This window comes from Dipodomys ordii, unplaced genomic scaffold (genome assembly GCF_000151885.1).
Source record: "Dipodomys ordii isolate 6190 unplaced genomic scaffold, Dord_2.0 Scaffold101, whole genome shotgun sequence".
NCBI lineage: Eukaryota > Metazoa > Chordata > Mammalia > Rodentia > Heteromyidae > Dipodomys > Dipodomys ordii.
The window spans coordinates 3,799,311-3,819,013 of record NW_012267317.1 but is presented as its reverse complement, the minus strand read 5'-3'; the positions used below and the strand labels follow the sequence as shown (position 1 = coordinate 3,819,013).

Below are 19,703 nucleotides of genomic sequence, written 5' to 3'. Positions count from 1 at the left end.
GAGACCCCGAGACCCCCGGGGCACGAAATCCAGTGCAAGCGGGTAAGCGGATAGGTGGCGGCGGGGGGAGGGCCCGGGGCGGCGGAGGGAGGAAGGGAGGGGGAGGGAGAGGGGGAACTCGGGACTCGAGCGGGGCGGGAGTGGAAGGGGAGGAAAGGGCGGAGACTGGGTTGCGGGGAGCGAGGTGTCGGGGAGAGGGATGGGGGGGCCGGCGGAGCGCCGCTCGGGGCCGGGGTTCCCGGATCCGCTCCCGGGCGCCCCGGGAGGGGGTGGCGTCCCGGCGGGGCCGCCGCGGCTCCCGCCCTCCTTTGGGCGGGCTCCAGACCACCCTCTCCCCCGAGACTTGCCTTCAGCGCCCCTCAGCGCGGTCGGTCGGGCTTGCTCGGGCCCTCCGCCCCCATCTCCGAGCTGGGAGGCGGAGCCGGGGGGGGTGGCGGGTCAGGCCAGGACATGGGGTCAGGCCGAAGAGGGAGCCGCTGGGTGGGGATGGGAAACTTGTGGTCCCGGTGTTGGACCTGACTCCTGGGGGCGTGGGGGGGGCTGCGTGGTCTGGGTGGGGAGCTCAGTGCTGGGGGGGGCGCTGCCTGAAATCCAGGGTCCACTTTGCCCTCCCTCCTCCCCCCTCCTCCCCAGGTTCGCAGCGAGAGCTGTGGAATGCACGAATTCACTTGGAAAGTGGTTAATGCCCAAGTGGGGGTCCGGGGTGCTAATCCCCTGGGCCGGGGGAGAGATGCTAATCCCCCCGGGCGGGTTGGGGCTGGCCCCGGGAATGTGCCCCCACCCGGATTATGGGCCTTGGTGCTCTGGACAGAGGCTGCTTTGTGTTCTGGGACAGCGGGGGGGGGGGAGGAGTGGGGGGGCGTGGAGAGGAGGAGGGGGTGTGGACGAGTGCAGAGGACACAGCCCGCGGTGGGAAGCACCTGCGGGGTGCTGAGGCCTGCCTCCCCACACCTTCTCCGATGGCGTTTCCTCCCAGGACGCTTCTCCCCCATGCTAGCCGAAGGCCTGCCGAGGGGGAGGTGGGGAAAGCAGTCAGCTGAGTTGGGGTGCCTGCCAGGAACACGTCACTCAGGCTCACCCTGGGTTGACACCCCCCCACACACCATTATTCTTTGACCCTATGCCGACCTACCTATCTTATCCCTAAATAGCTTCAAGTCGAACAACCCCAACCTCCAACATAGAAGGATCGTCCTGTTAATACCTACAGAGACCCTGCTGGCTGTACTGCCACTAGGAATGGGTACCCCGATTGGCCCTGGTTGGGCTTCCTCCCTACGTCCCTTCTAACTGCTCCAACACCCCACCCCCAACCTTGTCCCCCTGTGTCCCCGACAGTCACCGTCAGGAGGAAGGCAGCCCTGCCACTCATAGTTTCCTGGCCCGGCTTGGGGAGGATGGGACTGCTTCTCAGGATTTCTGTGCCCACCCCCTCCAAGCCATCACATGCCCCTCCCCCACTATAAAGCTCTGTCCAGCCTGAGCCCACTCCTAGCCTTTCCTCCCTCCTACTGAATAAGTAGACCTAGACTTTTGCCCTTCTCCCGCTCTGCTTCTGTTGTGCCTGGGGGGCTGAGGAGGGGCACCTCCCTACCCACCTACCTTGGGGAAGGGGCATCCCCTCCCAACTAGCCAGCTTCTTGTTTGCCCTCTTGGGTTCTCCAGAGTTCTCTTTCTGTCTGTCTAGGCATCTGGCCCCCTTCTCCACCCCTTTGCTCGGCAGGGTGTCTCCCTCTCCACCACACCCCTCTCTGGTCTCAGGCCCACCTCCCGTCCCCCACGGCTGGGTTCCTGTTTCTGCCTGGCCCTTTACTCCCGTTCTTTCTTGGTTCCTTATCTCTCCCTCCCTCATCTCTGTTGCTTTCTCTCCTGGGCTGGGTCTTGACTCCTTCCTCCCTCATTTTTCTTGCAGCCTCTCCCCATTCCTCTGTCTCCTTCTCTCTGCTCTGTCTCTGGGCTCCTGGTGGCCCCCCTCACCTCAGTCTTCCTTTCTTCTCCCTCTGGTCTTCTCCATTCTGCCTAGAAATCTCTCTCCCCTCTTCTCTGGCCACCTCTAAGGGACCACTCTGAGGCCCTTCCCAGGCCAGGCACTGTCCCGAGCAACGAGTAGGCAGTGGCTGGGGGCTCCATTTCTCCTGGGGCCCTGTGCCCTGCCTGCATGGAGACCCTGCCTCTCCCCCACCCAGGTTATGCCTCCGCCTTGTTGCCCTGAAAGTCGAAGTGACAGCGAAAAGGGCTAAGATTTGGCCATGAGCAGCGCCCCCAGGCGCCCCGCCTCGGGCGGGGATTCCTTGCACATGGTGAGTACTGTGGTCACCGGCCTCCAGCTGGACCGGGTGCAGGGTGGGCGTTCAGAAGCCGGGAAAAGAGGCTGTGGTGGATTGGAGGGGAGATGCCACTCTGCACCCTGACCTTACGGGAGTGGGAAAGTGCTGGACTAGGTTAAGTGGGGGACAGGTGGCTTTGGTTTTCTGGGAGGGAGTTCAGGCGGTTTCCTGATGCCCTGCGTGGTAGTTTAGCTTCAGATGGACAGGAATTTTGGGTCTCATGCGGTGACCCCCCTCTGACCGGCGGTGAGGTGTTGCGGTCTGCTGCTGGGAGATGGTTACAGTGCACCACGGTTCTGGGCAGAGCTTGCTGGCTGTCTGGCACCGCCCAGGCCCCGCCCCTGATCCCCGGGTGCCACCTAGGCCCGCCCCCCACGTGGCCACCTCCCCCCTTGGTCCCCTCCTGATTTTCCTAAGAAGTCTAATGATTAACCTCGGGGCCACAATCAGTCCAGCCCAGCCTGGCATGTGACTGGGAAGGGGCCTGGCAGGTGCCCTCCTCCTGTCTCCCAGGTTCACCTCTGCCGCCATGGACTTCCTCCTGCGGCCTCAGGTGCGAGGGGTCCTTGACCCACCATTACCCTGCCCCCCCTCTCCCGGTGACTTGCTTCCGCCCTTGCTTCCTCTTGCCTGGCTGCTTCTGGTGGGAATGGGGCCGGTTGCCTGGGAAAGCCCGCTGGAGCTGCGGGGCTGGGCTGGGCAGAAGATGTCCCAGACCGAAGACTTTGTGCATCCTCTGCTGACCCAGGCCCTGCCAACTCCAGCTGCTTTGTGTGCGCCCCCACCCCTGCCCATCTCCCTAAGACCCACCCTTCTCCTCTGCCTCTTGGCTTTAGTGGCTGGCACTGTGGGGAGGGGACTGCATACCCCGCCCTTGGAGGTCCTGATGCCCTTCAGCTCCAGAAGCTCTTGAGCAAATATTTGCGGGCAGCGGGGAGCTGAGACCGGCGGGGGGTTGGGGGGGCTGGACCAAGACTAGGTAGCAGCCCTCCTCGCCAGGCTGAGCCGCGGGTGCGCTGCAGCTCCTGCCTTGCTCTGGCCCTGCTGGTGCTGTCTGCTGTTACACTCCTGCAGGATGACTCAGGTGGGGGGAGTGGGGGTGGGGAGAGGGGCGGGGCCAGATGGCTGATGAGCCAAGTGGGACCAGCAGAGGGGGTGCTTGCTGAAGTAATGAGGGGGGCTCTCTCAGCGAAGCAAGCACATACTTTCATGGCCACAGAGGGCTGGATTTGATCAGACCAACTTTGTACAGCAGCTAGCTTGGGTGCCTCCAGAAGTTACTTAGGGGGCTTAGCAGTTGTCCTGCAGCTGGAAGGAGTTTCTTCACTTTCCCCCCACTTACACGGCCCAGTCCACACACAACAGTGTCCCGGCTGCTGTGGGGAAGGGGGACTGGGTCCTGGCATTGAAGGGAAAGGCTGCTGGGGCTTGCTCGGTCCCTGTAGTGGCTGCCTGGGGAACACTGATCGGTGGCACTGGGCAGGCTGGGACCTGAGGTGTCATTCCCAGTGATGCCCTCTGTTGTCTTCACAGCCAGAACCAGAGAGCGTGGGCTCTGGGACACCAGGCTTCCCCCAGCAGGAGGAAGATGATCTTCACCGCACCCTGGGCGTAGAGCGGTTTGAGGAGATCCTCCAGGAGGCAGGCTCCCGAGGAGGAGATGAGCCGGGCCGCAGCTATGGGGAGGAAGACTTCGAGTGTGAGGAGGCAGTCAGGGGACCGGGAGGAGGAGGAGGAGGAGGAGGCTGGGGCTCAGTCGGACCTCCTTGCAGCGAGGGGGCTGGGTCCCAGTAGAAAGGGCTGCCATTAGCCACCAAGATGGCCGAGGAGGGAGCCCGTGCCAGCCAGCAGCCAAGCTCTCTTCCCCACAGACCACCGCCAGTCCTCTCACCACATCCACCACCCGCTGTCCACTCATCTGCCTCCGGATGCACGCCGCCGCAAGGCCCCTCAAGGCCCAGGACGGAAGCCTCGAAGGCGTCCTGGGGCCTCTCCCACTGGGGAGACCCCCACCATCGAGGAGGGGGAGGAAGATGAGGATGAAGCCAGCGAGGCTGAGGGGGCCCGGGCACTCACACAGCCGTCCCCTGCCTCCACACCCTCTTCGGTGCAGGTGAGTGGGGCCTGGGCTCTTGGTGCATGTTCAGAGAGACCCCGGCCTGGCCTCACCTTTCCTCATGGCTGTTCTAGTTCTTTCTACAAGAGGATGAAAGTGCTGACCGAAAGGCAGAGAGGACCAGTCCATCTCCCCCTATGCAACTTCCTCCTCAGGAAGCAGCTCACCGGGCCACCAAAGGAGCTCAGCCTGGGTAAGTGCCCCTTTGTTGACAGTGTCCCAAGAAGACACATCTTTTTTTCTCTTTCTTTTTTTTGTGGGTCATAGGGCTTGAACTCAGGGTCTGAGTGTTGTCCCTCAGCTCTTCACCTCAGAGCCTGTGCTCTATCACTGAGCTACAGCACCACTTCCAGTTTTCGGGTGGTTTATTGGAGATAAAGCATTTCACAGCCTTTCCTGCCCAGCTGGCTTTGAACCATGATCCTCAGATCTCAGCTTCCTGAGTTGCTAAGATTACAGGCGTGAGCCACTGGAGCCCGGCTAAGACACATCTTGTAGAAGAAGGAGACCATGCAGGAGAAAGCAAAGTTTGGGAGTCACTAGGCTGAGCTTCCGATCCTCGCCACCTCCCAGTATCTCTCTTGGAAGGTGATAGCATGAGACCGCTCTCATTGGCAGGGATTACAGGATGGTTTAGAAGTCTAAGCTGCCCCCCACTTGGCTGTTATTCCCCGCCCCCCCCTATCCCTGCTCAGGCTCTAGCTGGGCACTAGGTTGACCTCCCAGCTCCTGCTGAGCCCCAGAGCTCCAGAGGGGAACTCTTGTTCTTGGGGACTTGCCAGTCCACCCAATTGGAAACTAAATGTCATCACGTGAAATGGAGCAGGGACGTCATCATGGCATCCAGAGGCCCGGCTTAGGCTCAACATCAGTTCCAGGAGGGTTCTTTGCTTCTTATGTTTTTGGTGCTGATACTGGGGCTTGAACTCAGGATCTGGGTGTTGTCCCTTAGCTTTTTTGCTCAAGCTGGCATTCTACCACTTGAGCCACACCTCCACTTTCAGCTTTTTGCTGGTTAATTGGATAATAGTCTCATGGACTTTTCCACCTGGGCTGGATGTTTGAATCGTGATCTTCAGGTCTTAGTCTCTTGAGTAGTTAGGATTAAAGGCATGAGCCACTGGTGCCTGGCAAAGTACCAGGATGCGATGGGAGTTTAGGGGCACTAGCCAGAGAAGGCTTCCTGGAGGAAATAACTTTGAACACGTTCTCAAGGTCATGACTATCACAGACCTGTTGTTTTCTGGGTGCCAGGCAGAGTGAAGAGCTTTGGGAGGTGAAGGGCACGGTGCCCCTTAGAGGAGTGAGTGCACAGGCTCACTACGAGCCAGGATGGCAAGGAAGCTGGCAGCGGCAGGAACTTCAGGGAAAACCTGGCACCGGGGAGAAGAAGGGAAAGGTGGGCAAGGCTGTAGAGCCAGGCAGTGTGTGTGGTGGGCCAGGGAGACCTGGAGGGGACTTGGGCCCCAGCCATGTTTGCCTGCTGGTATTGGGAGGGAGGACGATAGGATGTTGGTGACAAATGGAGAGAGGCAGGAGCTGGTGTCTGCGGAAGGCAGCACACAGACCTTCCTCACAAGTTTGGGTTCACAGCTTGCCTCCACATACTTCAGCTCTGTGATCACAAGTCCGGGACCGTGTTCATGGCTTGAGTCCTGCAGTTAGGGGTGGGAAGGGTCAGAGGAGCACAGGAAGGAGCGCTGCGCTGCCAAAATGTCACCTTTCGAAGCAGCATGGGGCTTTGTGTGCACATGGAACCTTCCATGATGGTTGGGGCTGCCCAGCTAGGAAAGGGCCAGAGCGGGGCTTTCAATGTGGCTAGTCTGCTCCTGGAAGCCCTCTTCTTCCCACATCTCCATCTCCACGGATGGCAGCTGGGAGGAGTGGAGCGTCTGTGCCTCCCTCCTGCCTGGGGGAGAAGGCCAGCTTTCCCAGCTCACTGCTTCTCCCTGTGCAGCGCTCTGATGGAGGAAGTGGCAGCGGTGGCCGGTGGCACAGCCGGGGGTGATGACGGAGGCGCTTCGGGCCGCCCCCTGACCAAAGCCCAGCCTGGCCATCGCAGCTACAATCTTCAGGAGAGAAGACGCATCGGGAGCATGACGGGAGCGGAGCAAGCGCTGCTGCCCCGGGTGCCCACAGATGAGAGCGAAGCCCAGACGCTGGCCACGGCTGACCTTGACCTCATGAAGAGTGAGTGCTGGTGGGGCCTGGGCCAGGTCCACTGCTGGCGGGAAAGGGAGTGAGGAGAAGGGAGAGCCTAACCCTGACTCCTTACTGGTCCTCAGGTCACCGGTTTGAGGATGTGCCTGGGGTGAGGCGACACTTGGTACGGAAGAATGCCAAAGGGTCTGGGCAGAGTGCCCGGGAAGGGCGAGAGCCTGGCCCCACGCCTCGGGCCCGGCCCCGGGCCCCCCACAAACCCCACGAGGTATGAGTCTTTGCTTCATGCTTTGTTCCCTTGTGCCTCGGGATCTTCCCTTCTGCTCCCTAGCAGACCAGCCATGAGCTGGAGCCTTACGGCTGCCCCTGGGCTGGGGTCCACTCCTGTAGAAGGAGCAGAAGCTGGGGTCCTCACGGCAGACATTGATTTGCATATTGAGATGCTGCCCTTTCAGGGGCAAGGCCGCTCGTGGCAGTGGCAGTGAGGCGTCTGAGGAGGAGGTGCTTTCTCCTGGCCCCATCCAAGGACAGGGCTGGACAAGGCTGGCGGGCAGTGCTGCACTTGATTTTGAAAACCCAGTCACCTCTGTGCTCATTTGACCCTCCCAGAAACCTGTGAAGGAGACAGCACAGGTGTTGTCAGCCATAAACTGGGGTCTGTGATTTCCCCAAGGTCACCTAGTTACTCAGTGACCCTGCCCATCCTAGACTGTGGGCCTCTGCTCCTGAACTCTGACTTAGTAATTTGTCCAAGCTGTTTATTGAGGTATAATAGCCCTATAGTAAACTGCTCCTGTGCGGAGTGTGCAGCTCAGGGAGTGCTGCACCCACGGCGTCTGGGTTGCCCCTGCCCAGCTGGAGACTGTTCCCACCCTTGGCACGTCTCTCCCTGGCCCCACCCTGGCAGTGGCCTGCAGATGTGACCGTGTTCTGTTGTTTGCAGTTAGTTTTGCCAGTCCTGAATACATGTTAAAAGAATCGTGCAAGCCAGGTGCTAGTGGCTCACACCTAAAATCCTAGCTACTCAGGAGGCTGAGATCTGAGGAACATGGTTCCAAGCCAGCGTGGGCAGGAAAGACTTTTTTTTTTTTTTTGTCGCTTGTGGGGCTTGAACTCAGGGCCTGGGTACTGAACCTCTTTGTGCTCAAGGCTAGTGCTCTACCACTTGAGCCACAGCGCCACTTCTGGCTTTTTCTGCTTATGTGGTACATGCAAGGCAAGCCCTCTACCACTGAGCCACCTTTCCAGCCCCAGCCACTTCCAGTTTTTGAGTGGTCAATTGGAGATAAGAGTCTCACAGGATCTTTTCTGCTCTGGCTAGCTTTGAACCACGATCCTCAGATCTTAGCCTCCTGAGTAACTAGGATTACAGGCATGAGCCCAGGCGCCTGGCTTTATCAGACTTTTGTCTCCAGTAAACTACTCAGAAAAAACTGGCACTGTGGCTCAACTGGTAGAGCACTAGCCTTGAGCACTGAAATGATCAGGAATAGACCCCAGGCCCTGAGTTCAAACCCCAAGACTGGCAAAAAGGAAGAAGCCCATTTTGTGCAGTGCCGGATGCTACGGCCCAAAGGTGTTTACATGTTTTTTTTTTTTTTTTGGTGCTGGTACCAGGGCTTGAACTGAGCACCTTACACTCTTGCTTGGCTTTTTTGCTCAAGGCTGATGCCTCTGCTACTTGGGTTACACCGCCATTCTGTCTTTCTGCTGGCTCATTGGAGATAAGAGTCTCAAGGACTTTTCTGCCTGGGCTGGCTTTGAACCACCATCCTTAGATCTGAGCCTCCTCAGTAGCTAGGATTACACACTGGCTCAGGTTCTCTTTAACATGCCCAACAGCCTGTGGAGATGGGCAGCATTATTGCCACTTATAGACAAGGGAAATCCAGTGTCATACTGGGTAGTCACGAGTGGCTGGTGTACCATCTACCCTGCCCCCACCTCAGGATCACTTGTTCCTCATGACGCCGCTTCTCCCAGGCCTGTGCCTATGGTGTCTTTTCTTCTCCCTTTAAGGTGTTTGTGGAGCTGAATGAGTTGTTGCTGGACAAAAACCAGGAGCCTCAGTGGCGGGAGACAGCCCGCTGGATCAAATTTGAGGAGGACGTGGAGGAAGAAACTGAGCGCTGGGGGAAGCCTCATGTGGCCTCGCTGTCCTTCCGCAGCCTTCTGGAGCTTCGTAGGACCCTGGCCCATGGTACCCGCCCGCCTCCTTGCTCTTAGGCCTCTTGGCTCAAGCTGTTGTTTTCTCTGTCTCTCCCTCCCTCCCCCTTTTTCCCTTCCCCCCTTCCCCCTCTCCCTCTTGCTGTTGATTTGGCCATAATGATGATTTTGTCTTTTCAGTACGGGGGCCTTGTACTTGCTAGGCAGGTACACTACTACAACTTGAGCTATGTCCCCCCAGACTCTACTGGTGTTTATGTTTGTGCCTTACACTTGCTAGGTAGGTGCTCTGCCATTTGAGCCATACCTCCAGCCCTCAAAGCTTCTGTGTTTTAAGTGATAAAAGTAAGTTTGTTTTTTTTTTTAAACCATTTCAATAGAAATCTTCCTGGAATTCCTGGCATGCCTTGCTAGCATCTTAGAGGATCTAGGATGTGGTCTAACCTGTAGGTCTGTATAAATTTCACTAAACCACCACAGACGCAGGGCTCCAGAGCCACGTGAGCTCTTATTCCCTCCTTCCCGTTGGGAAATCACTCTCAGTTCTTTGAAGACTTGTTTCTAAGCAGCTGAAGACTGAGAAGTCTGCTGTTAGAATGGTTTCCAAAGTCAGAGTAAGTAGACTCTGAGGGAGGCTCTAGAGCTTGGGTTAAGTGCCAGAGTGAAGGCGCTTTATCATTAGGCTTTGTGATCCATTCTGGCTGCTCTCAGCCCTTTGATTCTATTTCTTCTTTAGTTCTTCGTCCCTGAAAGTTGACCTTGCCAGATAAATAGCCTGGTAGCTTTTGAAAGGACTTTCATTTCTATATGAGGCAGCAGGAGAAGTCTATGATCAGCACTGGGCTTGCTGCAACAGATGACCAGAAGCCTGTGCTGCAGGTGATGGCTTTAGGCAGCTGAGGGCTGTCGTGTGGACAGGGCAGATGTCAGCTGTGTGAGTTCCAGAGGGAGAGCTAGGACTCTTGAGGACCATCAGAGTGGCAGCTAAGAGGAAGAGCTTTCTCACAGCAAAGGGCTTAGCAGGAGTGGGCACCCTGGTCATGATGGAGTGGGGATGAATAGATCTGAGAGAAGCAATGATCTCGGCATCAGAGGCAAAGCTCAGACTCAAGCCCTGGACCTCAGTTTGTAGGTCAGTGCCCTGACACCTGGACCACAGCCGCCTGGCTGCCCCCACTTGCCCTCCCTCCCCCTCTCCTTCTCTCCTTCAGTGGTGTTTCTTGCCCTGGGGTGAGGAATGGCCCCTGTCGTCTCAATTCCAGGGGCTGTACTCTTGGACCTGGATCAGCAGACCTTGCCTGGGGTAGCCCACCAGGTGGTGGAGCAGATGGTCATCTCTGACCAGATCAAGGCTGAGGACAGAGCCAATGTGCTGCGCGCCCTTCTTCTGAAGCACAGGTGTGGCCCTGTGGGAACGCCGCTGCATCACACCCACCTCCCTCCAGCCCTGCGCTGCCCCTCCTCACCCTCACCGTCCTCTGCCCTTCCAGCCACCCAAGTGATGAGAAGGACTTCTCCTTCCCTCGCAACATCTCCGCCGGCTCCCTCGGCTCCCTGCTAGGACATCATCATGCCCAGGGCGCGGAGAGTGACCCCCACGTCACCGAGCCTCTCATTGGTGGAATTCCAGAGACGCGGCTGGAGGTGGAGCGTGAGGTGAGGGAGGAGCAGGTCTGCCCGGGGCTGGCAGCAGGGCTGTAGAGTAAGCCTGGGCGTCAGGGGCGGCTGAGCTCCATTCCGTGCCCCTCCCACCCCAGCGTGAGCTGCCACCTTCAGCCCCACCAGCTGGCATCACCCGCTCCAAGTCTAAGCACGAGCTGAAGCTTCTAGAGAAGATTCCTGAGAATGCTGAAGCCACAGTGGTCCTTGTGGGTACGTGGGCCAGGTCTGCGTGCGTGCGTGCATGTGTGTGTGTGTGTTACGGGGACAGGTCTCGGTAGCCACCCAGGGGTAGGAGCTGGAAGGACCCTGCTGCTTGTTCTTGCCCATGATGCCTCCACCCCTCTAGGCTGTGTGGAGTTCCTCTCACATCCCACCATGGCCTTTGTGCGCCTGCGGGAGGCTGTGGAGCTGGACGCGGTGCTGGAGGTCCCTGTGCCCGTGCGCTTCCTCTTCCTGCTCCTGGGCCCCAGCAGCGCCAACATGGACTACCACGAGATTGGCCGATCCATCTCTACCCTCATGTCTGACAAGGTCAGCCCTGTCCTCATCCTCTGGCCCTTCTCCCTGGAGCCAGCATCCCTCGATCAACCTGGCTCTCCACACAACCCTGTTGCTGCTGCTGATCTTGCCAGCCCTGGCCCTGGGCTCTTCCTCCCCCCCCCCCCGTTCTATGCCCTTCCCTGATCCCCAACTGTGTTGGCAGCAATTCCATGAGGCGGCCTACCTGGCAGACGAGCGGGATGACTTGCTGACGGCCATCAATGCCTTCCTGGACTGCAGCGTGGTGCTGCCGCCTTCGGAGGTGCAGGGCGAGGAGTTGCTGCGTTCTGTTGCCCACTTCCAACGCCAGATGCTCAAGAAGCGAGAGGAGCAGGGCCGGCTGCTGCCCCCCGGCGCTGGGTTGGAGCCCAAGTCTGCGCAAGATAAGGGTACGCCCATGTAGGCCACACCAGCGGGGGCTCCCTGGGAAGGGAGAGTCTTCACTGGCGCCCTGACGGAGGCCTGGGTTGCAGCGCTCCTGCAGATGGTAGAGGCGGCAGGTGCAGTTGAAGACGATCCCCTCCGGCGGACCGGCCGGCCCTTTGGGGGGCTGATCCGGGACGTACGGCGCCGCTACCCCCACTACCTGAGTGACTTCCGCGATGCGCTTGACCCTCAGTGCTTGGCGGCGGTCATCTTCATCTACTTCGCGGCCCTGTCGCCTGCCATCACCTTTGGGGGATTGCTTGGTAAGCAGAGTCCTTGGAGGGAGGCCGGTGTCAGTGGGCAGGGCAGCAGGCAGCAGCTAAGCTTGTGTTTGTACCCTTAGGAGAGAAAACGCAGAACCTGATAGGGGTGTCAGAGCTGATCATGTCTACAGCGCTCCAGGGTGTGGTCTTCTGTCTTTTGGGGGCTCAGCCGCTGCTAGTGATTGGCTTTTCTGGGCCCCTCCTGGTTTTTGAGGAGGCCTTCTTCTCGGTAAGACCCGGCCCCCTTCCTGAGATACTGCTCTCAGTCCCAGATCTTGGGCCTGATAGCCAACTTTGCCTTCCCAGTTCTGTAATAGCAACCAGCTGGAGTACCTGGTGGGCCGTGTGTGGATTGGCTTCTGGCTCGTACTCCTAGCCCTGCTCATGGTGGCCCTAGAGGGTAGCTTCCTGGTCCGCTTCGTCTCCCGCTTCACTCAGGAGATTTTTGCCTTCCTCATCTCCCTCATCTTCATCTACGAGACCTTCTACAAGCTGATCAAGGTAGGCAGGCCCAGCTGGGCGAGGGCCTTTGGGCAGCAGGGAGCCCAGAACATCTTGGCTTTTCTATCTAGACAGGAGGCCAGGCTTATCTTAGTGTCCCTTGGGCCTGTAGTCCCACGGAGCCCTCAAGCTAGCTAGAGCTCGGTCTCCTTCCTCCTAACCTGTTGCCAACACATATTCATGGTTCACGTCCTTCTTTCAAAAAGGAATACCAAGCTGGGCACTGGGGGCTCACGCCTGTCATCCTAGCTACTCAGGAGGCTGAGATCTGAGGATCGTGGTTCAAAGCCAGCCCGGGCAAGGAAAGTCCGTGACACCAGAAAACCGGAAGTGGTGCTGTAAGCTCAAGTGATAGAGTACTCGCCTTGAGCTGAAGAGCTCAGGGACAGCGCCCAGGCCCAGAGTTCAAGCCCCACAACTGACCAAAAAAACCCAAAAACCTAATACCAAGGGTTACATTCAATTTTGTTAAAATGTCAAATTTGTGAGAGCATGGGAAGGGAATGGCCCACAGGTAACAAACACAGTCACAGCCCGGGTATCAGACAGAAAGGACAGTGGCGGGAGGTGTCTTCTCCCAGTTCCCACAGCTCCTCTGGGCCTGGCTCACACTACACCCAGTGGTCTTCCTCCCTCCCAGCCTGCCCCTGGGCCTTCCCTTAGTCCATGAGGCCTTGTGTTCACAGCTGACCTTCTGGATCATTTGTCTGTGAGTGTTCAGGTGCCAGTAGTGCTTGGAGCCTCATGCTCTCCATTTTTTCACTGCCAGGACTGGGAAGGTGGCTCAGTGGCAGAGCGCTTGCCTCACATGCATGAGGCCCTGGGTTCGATTTCTCAGCACCACATAAGCAGAAAAAGCCAGAAGTGGCGCTGTGGCTCAATGGTAGAGCGCTAGCCTTGAGCACAAAGAGACTCAGAGACAGCACCCAGGCCCAGAGTTCAAGCCCCACAACCAACTACAACAAAAAAGACTACTCTGCCACTTGAGTCACCCCTCCACTTCTGGCTTTCTGCTGGTTAATTGGAGCTGAGAGTACCATGAACTTTGCTGCCATACTGGCTTTGAACCACAATCCTCAGGTCTCAGCCTCAATAACTAAGATTACAGGCATGAGCCACCAGTGACTAATTGGATCATTTTCATTGATTATTGAAAAGGATCAGTTGGGTCATTTTGTTAATCCAACAATACAAGTTCAAGCAAGGTATGGTAGGAGACTGAGGCAGGAACAAGGATTAGAGTGTGAGCTGGGCCAGTGAGTGCCAGCATGGGCTAAATAGTGAGACCCTATCACATATTCTCTCTCTCTCTCTCTCTCTCTCACACACACACACACACACACACACACAAAAATAGTGAGGCCCTATCACATCTCTCTGTCACACACAGGCACACACACATGCTCACATACGCTTCTGGAAGGTAAACTGGCCTTTTCCCTGCCAGTCCCAGCCCCCAGCATCCCGCTCAGGCTGAGCTCTCTCTCCAGTTCAGCTAATGGAGTTCTTTGTGGCCTTCTCCAGATCTTCCAGGAGCACCCCCTCCATGGCTGTTCAGTCTCTAACAGCTCAGAGGCAGATGGTGACGACAACATGACTTGGTCCAGGGCAGCATCCACACTGAGCCCAGGCAACGAGAGCTTGGCTGGACCGTCTGTACCCGGGAGACTCCGGGGCCAGCCCAACACAGCCCTGCTGTCACTGGTGCTTATGGCGGGCACCTTCTTCATTGCCTTCTTCCTTCGAAAATTCAAGAATAGCCGGTTCTTTCCAGGCCGGGTATGTGGGCTCAGGCTGGAGGCTGACAAGGAAATGAGGGGCTGTGTTTGGCAGGAGGCCTCTGAGCATGCTGCTTTCCCTCTCAGATCCGACGGGTGATCGGGGACTTCGGGGTACCCATCGCAATCCTCATCATGGTGCTTGTAGATTACAGTATCGAGGATACCTACACCCAGGTAAGGTGGTACACGTGGCAGTAAGGAGCTACTGCCTGGCCCTGCCTTGCTTCTACTACTCTGGGTTCTGTAGCCCCCAGCCAGGGCAGACTGGGCAGACATCAACCTCTTTCTGTGGTGTGCCCGCACATCCACCTTTGCCCCTGACCCTATTCCTGTAGAAGTTGAGTGTGCCTGACGGATTCTCAGTGACGGCTCCTGACAAGCGGGGCTGGATCATCAACCCCCTGGGGGAGAAGAGCCCCTTCCCTGTGTGGATGATGGTGGCCAGCCTGTTGCCTGCCGTCCTGGTCTTCATCCTGATCTTCATGGAGACGCAGATCACCACGTGAGCCTTCCTAGCTGATGGGTCTCGGGGCTCTGGGAGAATGTGGAGACCATCGCTGTGCTGGGCAAAGGAGCCCAAGGGATTCGGCTACCAGGTTGACTCAAGTTTATTTTATAGGCAGCAGAAAATATCGTCTTTGTTGGCCGGGACAGGGACAGCCTGGCTGGAAGGGGGTCATGCAAGATAAGAGCAAGTTTAGATCATGATGGAATTCTAGTCCCGACACAGGGACTGGTTGGGGCGCTCTGGGAAGGTGAGAAGGGGTGTGCTGTGTGTGCCTGGCCTCAGCCAGCACTGACCCTCCCACTCAGGCTGATCATCTCCAAGAAGGAGCGCATGCTGCAGAAGGGCTCCGGCTTCCATCTGGACCTGCTGCTCATCGTGGCCATGGGCGGCATCTGTGCCCTCTTCGGCCTGCCGTGGTTGGCTGCAGCCACCGTCCGCTCTGTCACCCATGCCAACGCACTTACCGTCATGAGCAAAGCTGTGGCACCTGGGGACAAGCCTAAGATTCAGGAGGTCAAGGAGCAGCGGGTGACAGGGCTGCTGGTGGCTCTGCTCGTTGGTATGTTGGCCTTGTCTCCACTTTCTCCATGGGTTCTTAAGGGCCACCGAGGGAGAAAGCTGAGGCCGCTCTTTCTTCACCCCTCCCCAGGCCTTTCCATGGTCATCGGGGATCTGCTCCGACAAATCCCTCTCGCTGTGCTTTTTGGGATTTTCCTGTACATGGGAGTCACTTCCCTCAATGGGATCCAATTCTACGAGCGGCTGCATCTGCTGCTCATGCCGCCCAAACACCACCCAGATGTCACCTATGTCAAAAAGGTGAGTGGCCACCCAAGAGGGTGGCCAGTCCCCCTCTGCATGCTGGACACATGGGCTCTTCTAGCCCCTCTGAAGAAGAAGGATGGCCTTTGTCCCCTGGATATGGCTAGCTCGGGGAGACACGTAGGCCCACCTCATCTCTGCCCCCAGGTTCGGACCCTGCGGATGCACCTGTTCACCGCCCTGCAGCTTCTCTGCCTGGCCCTGCTCTGGGCAGTCATGTCCACAGCTGCCTCCCTGGCCTTCCCCTTCATCCTCATCCTCACGGTGCCTCTACGAATGGTGGTGCTCACCCGCATCTTCACTGAACGAGAGATGAAATGTGTAAGGAGCCTGCCCCCTCCTCTCCAGTCCCCCTTCCCATGGGCGCTCCCTTCCCAAGGTTCTGGACCGACCCAGTCTTCCTTTCCTCTCACAGCTGGATGCTAATGAGGCGGAGCCCGTGTTTGATGAGCGCGAGGGTGTGGACGAGTACAACGAGATGCCCATGCCTGTGTAGCTGCTGCCTGGAGGACAGCAGCGGGACTCGCAGAGGGACTGTCGGGCGGAGGGAACGGGGGCTGGCGGGATGGTGTGTCTCCCTCCTCCTCCTCATTTTTATTTAAGTGATTAATAATTTAAAGTCCTCTTCTCCCCACTCCTTCAGTAAAGTGCTTCAGCCCCCCACTTAGCCCTGGCCTGTCTTCATTTGGGGGGAGGGGTGAAAAACATAGGGAACCCTACCCTGTCCCAGGAACGAGACTCAACATAGGAAGGAAAGGGACTTTAATGATAAACCAAAACAGGGAGCCAAAGTGCAAGTTGTCCACCCCCCATAGGGGGGCCATCCTGAGCCCCTTGCGCATTCCCTCACCCCCCTTCGGGTCCCCAGTGGAGGCCCAAGGCCTGGAGCTTCTGCCTCAGGTAGCTCTTGAGCTGGGGCAGGCCTCTCTGCGACTCCAGTTCCTCAAAGGGCAGCTGTGGGGAGAGGAGAGTGGGTCAGTGAGTCACGCTGGGCAGCGGGTCAGCCTGCAAGGGGGGCGGGGCGGGCCTCTCACCGGCAGGAGCTGGTAGCCCATTAGGCCTAGATGCCGCTCCCTCAGGGCCCGGGATCCCAGCAGCACCCTGCCGTCGCGGCAGAAATGCCAACGCTCGCGCAGCATCAGCACCACTCTGGAGGGGGGCAGACATGGCTCAGAGTACTGGTGGCCAGTTGGCCAAGGCTCCCCCACCAGCTTTCTTACCTTTGGGCAGGGTTTTGGGTGGGGTTCGAGGCCTGGTCTTGCGGGCGGGACCGTGGCGGGTAAGGCAGGAAGGGGTCCTGGGTCCTGATGGGAAGCACAGCACCCGAACTGCCGACACACAGCAGGAAGTCTACAGGGGAGAGAGCAGGGCTTCGGCCTCGCTGGAGGCCCAGAGCTGCCCAGCTCTAGGGCTCCTGCCCACCAGCACCTCACCTGTGCAGTAGCCTGGAGGCACAGTCAGGTCCTGGCGGTATTTCTCCTCCCCTAGCAGCTGGCGTAGACCCTCAGCTACTATGTCCTTGTGACTGGGGAAAGGGCACCGGTAGGACCCAAGGTCTCATTGCAGGCCAGTCTGTCCCGGCTGGGCACTGCTACCCTGGGCAAACCCCTTTGCTGTCTCTGGGCCTGTTTTCTTCGTTATGACTGCTAAGATCCATGCTCAGCAGCGTGTGGAGGCTCTGGCGTTCTACTCTGCTTCCATGGCTCACCATCCCCTCACCCCGGGCTGTCTGCACACCTGTACTTGCAGCGGGCACGGTCAGTGATGAGTGGCTGCGGGAAGATGGGCACTTGATGCCTTTGGGGAAGGCGGGGGCCTCGGTATCCTGGGAGCTCCAGCTCCACAGCCGTGTCAAGCAGAGAGAGGTAGCGGCGCACAATCAGAGCATGAGGGGTGCCTGTGGGAAACCAAGAATTGGGGAAACCCTAGACTGCCAGCCCCTGGGCACTTCCTCACTCCTCAGCCCTACCAGCCGTCCACCACACGTACCAGTGATATGGTTGATGAAACTTGGGGAGAAGACAAAGTGCAGGGTTCTGTAGGGCAGGCACTGGAGCTGGCACAGTGACATCAAGATGTTGACTGTGGCCAAGGGCGCCACCCCAGCCTCCCGAGCCAGGATTTTCTCAAGGCAGGGTATGAACTGCTGCTCCAGTGGCATGTAGTTCAGCCGCCCAAAGGGCAAGAGCAACTTCTGTACCATCTGTGGAGAGACCAGTGCACTGCCTTTCACAAGCTGACCACAGAGGCCTGGCCCAGCGGTACCATGGCTATTGAGACAGAATGGCCCTCTACCCTGGCATACACACTGAAAATGCAACAGCATCAGCAGTGTCTTGAGCCACATGGGGCTCACTACCACACGAACAGAGGGGGTGTGGCCTGCAGACTTGGTCAAATGGGAAGGGTGAGGCTAGGCCAGTGCTAAGAGTGCTTTCTCTAGAAAACTGAAGAACTGGAGGTTTCCATGCTGTTATGAGAGTTGGCCAAGCCACAGATACCCTGGAGCATGGAGCTTGACCGGAATGTTTGCTGCGGGAGGAAGAGACCAAACAAGTTGGACGAGGGGGCTGGGCCTGCCCCAGTCACTGAGGCTGACTCACAGGGGAGCATGGCAGGGTGGGAGGCAAGCCCACCTTGCTGCTGAGCTGGGCTTCCTGGACCACCAGGAAGTGGGCAATGGCTTCCAGAAGCTGAGGCTCCCTCAACCGGTGGCGTGCCAGGTGCTGGGCCAGGAGCACCATAGCGTGGGGACTGAATTCCTCTGGCCTCACCTCTGTGAAAAACAGCCCGTTACCTTTGGCCTTCAGGCCAGGTCTCCAGAGGACTTAAGGGCCCCTCAACCCTGTCCCCATTTGCACCTGTCAGGCTGCTGATCAGTTGCTTCCGTGGGTACCGCTGGAAATGGGGGCAGTTCAAAGCAACTTCCAACCTCTGACCACCATGGAGGCCAGGCCGCAGAGGGGGAGGTGGCTTTGGAGGGAGGCGAGCCCTCCGCTCCTGCTCCAGGGCACATACCAGGGGCCCATCAGATGGAAAGCCTGAGAGGGAAAGGGGCAAGGGCAGTCCTTGTTCTCACTGTTAGCATGAGTTCTCACTTTTCTCATCTTCAGTTCCTGAGCAAGAAGGTATAGCAGAGGTATAAAATAGGGATCTCATCTTGTTCCAAATGTCACAAACTAGGAAGCCAAACGTGGCTTCCTAGAGCAGCACTGTGTTGGAAGGAACCTGGGGCAACAACCTAGGGAGCTGGAATGAATGCTACTTTCTGTGTGCGTGTGCTGGTAAGGTAGCTTTTTTTGCTCAAGGCTGTTGCTCTACCACTTGAGCAGCACATTCAGCTTTTTGCTGGTTAATTGGAGATAAGAGTCTCATAGACTTTTCTGCCAGGGTTGGCATCAACCCACCATCCTCAGATCTCAGCCTCCTGAGTAGCTAAGATTTACAAGCAAAAGCCACCAGCACCCATCTATGAATGCTAGTTGATGTGACATCTGCTTTGGCCACAGGCAGCAGCAAATGTGCATGGTGTGTGCCATTCCTGGGCAAACCCCTGGGAGACGAGTCTATTGGTGACCTTGAGTCCTCCACTGTTCTTTTTCTACTTTGCCTAGATGCCCACATTCCCAGATGCACTCCTCACCAAGTAACACTGCGAGGTGCAGACACACATGAATGGTGTGAATGTCAAAGGAGGGGCAGTTTCGAATGATGAGCTGACTCAAGTCCTGTAGTGTGGCCTGCTCCACAGGGGGGGTCCGAGGTGTAGACCCCAAGAGCTGGCCCAGACGACGAAGTGCCACAGGGTAGTGGTGAGGGCGCACCTTGGTGGGATTCTGGCCTAACCAGCGCAGCAACTCCCCAGGACTCCTTGCCTGCTCCAAAAGCCGCTGGAGGCCTTGCACAGGGCCTGCACGGGGCCCTCCTCCAAGAGGATGGTTCCCCCACTTGCTGGGCCCTAAAGAGCAGGACTGTACTGGTGGGAAGAGTAGCAGGCCCGACAGCCGAGCAGGAGAGGCCTGGGCAGAGAGCAGGACTCGAAGCATGGAGTTGGGTGATGGAGACCCTGGGGGGGGGCAGTCAGGAAATCGGGTGAGGTTTCGTCCAAGGAGGGGGAAAGCCCTTCTAGCTATTCCTTACCTCACTCCCCTGGCAGAAGAGCCTGGCGTGAGAGCAACCCTTTCTAACTGCTCTGGTCCTTTCTCCCCTCCTGCCCCTCTTCCCCCTTCCATTCTTTGCAACAGCAACCCTGGTCCTTCCGTGTGTTCGGCGCAGCGCTACTCGCAAAGCAATCCCACATGCACTATCTCCTCCATCGTGGAGCTGTCGCTGCCTCATTTCACGGGTGGAGACAAGGAAATTAAGCCCGAGGTCACTCACGGGGTCAGTGGTCGCGCCCAGCCCGGCCCCTCCGGCCCGGGGCGGAGGGCG

General features: G+C 58.1%; 2 protein-coding genes across 6 annotated transcripts in view; one reads left to right on the top strand and one right to left on the bottom strand.

Moving 5' to 3' along the window:
* Positions 1–15,934, top strand: Slc4a2 (solute carrier family 4 (anion exchanger), member 2). Of its 3 annotated transcripts, XM_013027237.1 has the most exons (23): positions 1–42; positions 2,187–2,300; positions 3,861–4,026; positions 4,199–4,440; positions 4,518–4,636; positions 6,401–6,633; positions 6,729–6,871; positions 8,623–8,803; positions 10,032–10,167; positions 10,260–10,425; positions 10,527–10,641; positions 10,778–10,962; positions 11,135–11,360; positions 11,445–11,660; positions 11,741–11,889; positions 11,967–12,161; positions 13,686–13,940; positions 14,027–14,116; positions 14,278–14,444; positions 14,756–15,009; positions 15,100–15,269; positions 15,420–15,593; positions 15,688–15,932. In XM_013027237.1, the coding sequence occupies exons 2-23, from the start codon at positions 2,250–2,252 to the stop codon at positions 15,766–15,768; spliced, it is 3,714 nt and encodes a 1,237-aa protein (XP_012882691.1). In that variant the 5' UTR covers positions 1–42; positions 2,187–2,249; the 3' UTR covers positions 15,769–15,932. The 3 variants fall into 3 exon arrangements, with proteins under 3 accessions (XP_012882691.1, XP_012882692.1, XP_012882693.1); XM_013027238.1 differs by lacking the exon at positions 1–42 and having other exon boundaries at positions 2,250–2,300; positions 15,688–15,934; XM_013027239.1 differs by lacking the exons at positions 1–42; positions 2,187–2,300 and adding an exon at positions 2,825–2,880.
* Positions 15,935–16,017: 83 nt separating this feature from the next.
* Fastk (Fas-activated serine/threonine kinase) overlaps positions 16,018–19,703 on the bottom strand; it is a 4,220-nt gene continuing 534 nt past the window's right edge. Inside the window, exons 2-10 of one of the 3 annotated variants that reach the window (XM_013027251.1) lie at positions 18,916–19,338; positions 18,134–18,313; positions 17,909–18,048; positions 17,262–17,475; positions 17,010–17,169; positions 16,706–16,797; positions 16,493–16,622; positions 16,307–16,421; positions 16,018–16,226 (exon numbers count right to left, since the gene is read on the bottom strand). In XM_013027251.1, coding sequence (XP_012882705.1) covers positions 16,119–16,226; positions 16,307–16,421; positions 16,493–16,622; positions 16,706–16,797; positions 17,010–17,169; positions 17,262–17,475; positions 17,909–18,048; positions 18,134–18,313; positions 18,916–19,338 — 1,562 coding nt within the window. In that variant the 3' untranslated portion in view covers positions 16,018–16,118. Of the gene's footprint in view, positions 16,227–16,306; positions 16,451–16,492; positions 16,623–16,705; positions 16,798–17,009; positions 17,170–17,261; positions 17,476–17,908; positions 18,049–18,133; positions 18,314–18,915; positions 19,339–19,703 lie in introns of those variants that run through there. The other 2 variants (XM_013027253.1, XM_013027252.1) reach the window with 2 other exon arrangements.

Bases quoted from the DNA above. Each gene is read 5' to 3' on its own strand.
- Slc4a2 (XM_013027238.1), top strand. From the start codon at position 2,250: ATGAGCAGCGCCCCCAGGCGCCCCGCCTCGGGCGGGGATTCCTTGCAC. The intron at 2,301-3,860 runs GTGAGTACTGTG...TTGTCTTCACAG, and splicing joins GCGGGGATTCCTTGCACATG to CCAGAACCAGAGAGCGTGGG. The intron at 4,441-4,517 runs GTGAGTGGGGCC...TGGCTGTTCTAG, and splicing joins CCACACCCTCTTCGGTGCAG to TTCTTTCTACAAGAGGATGA.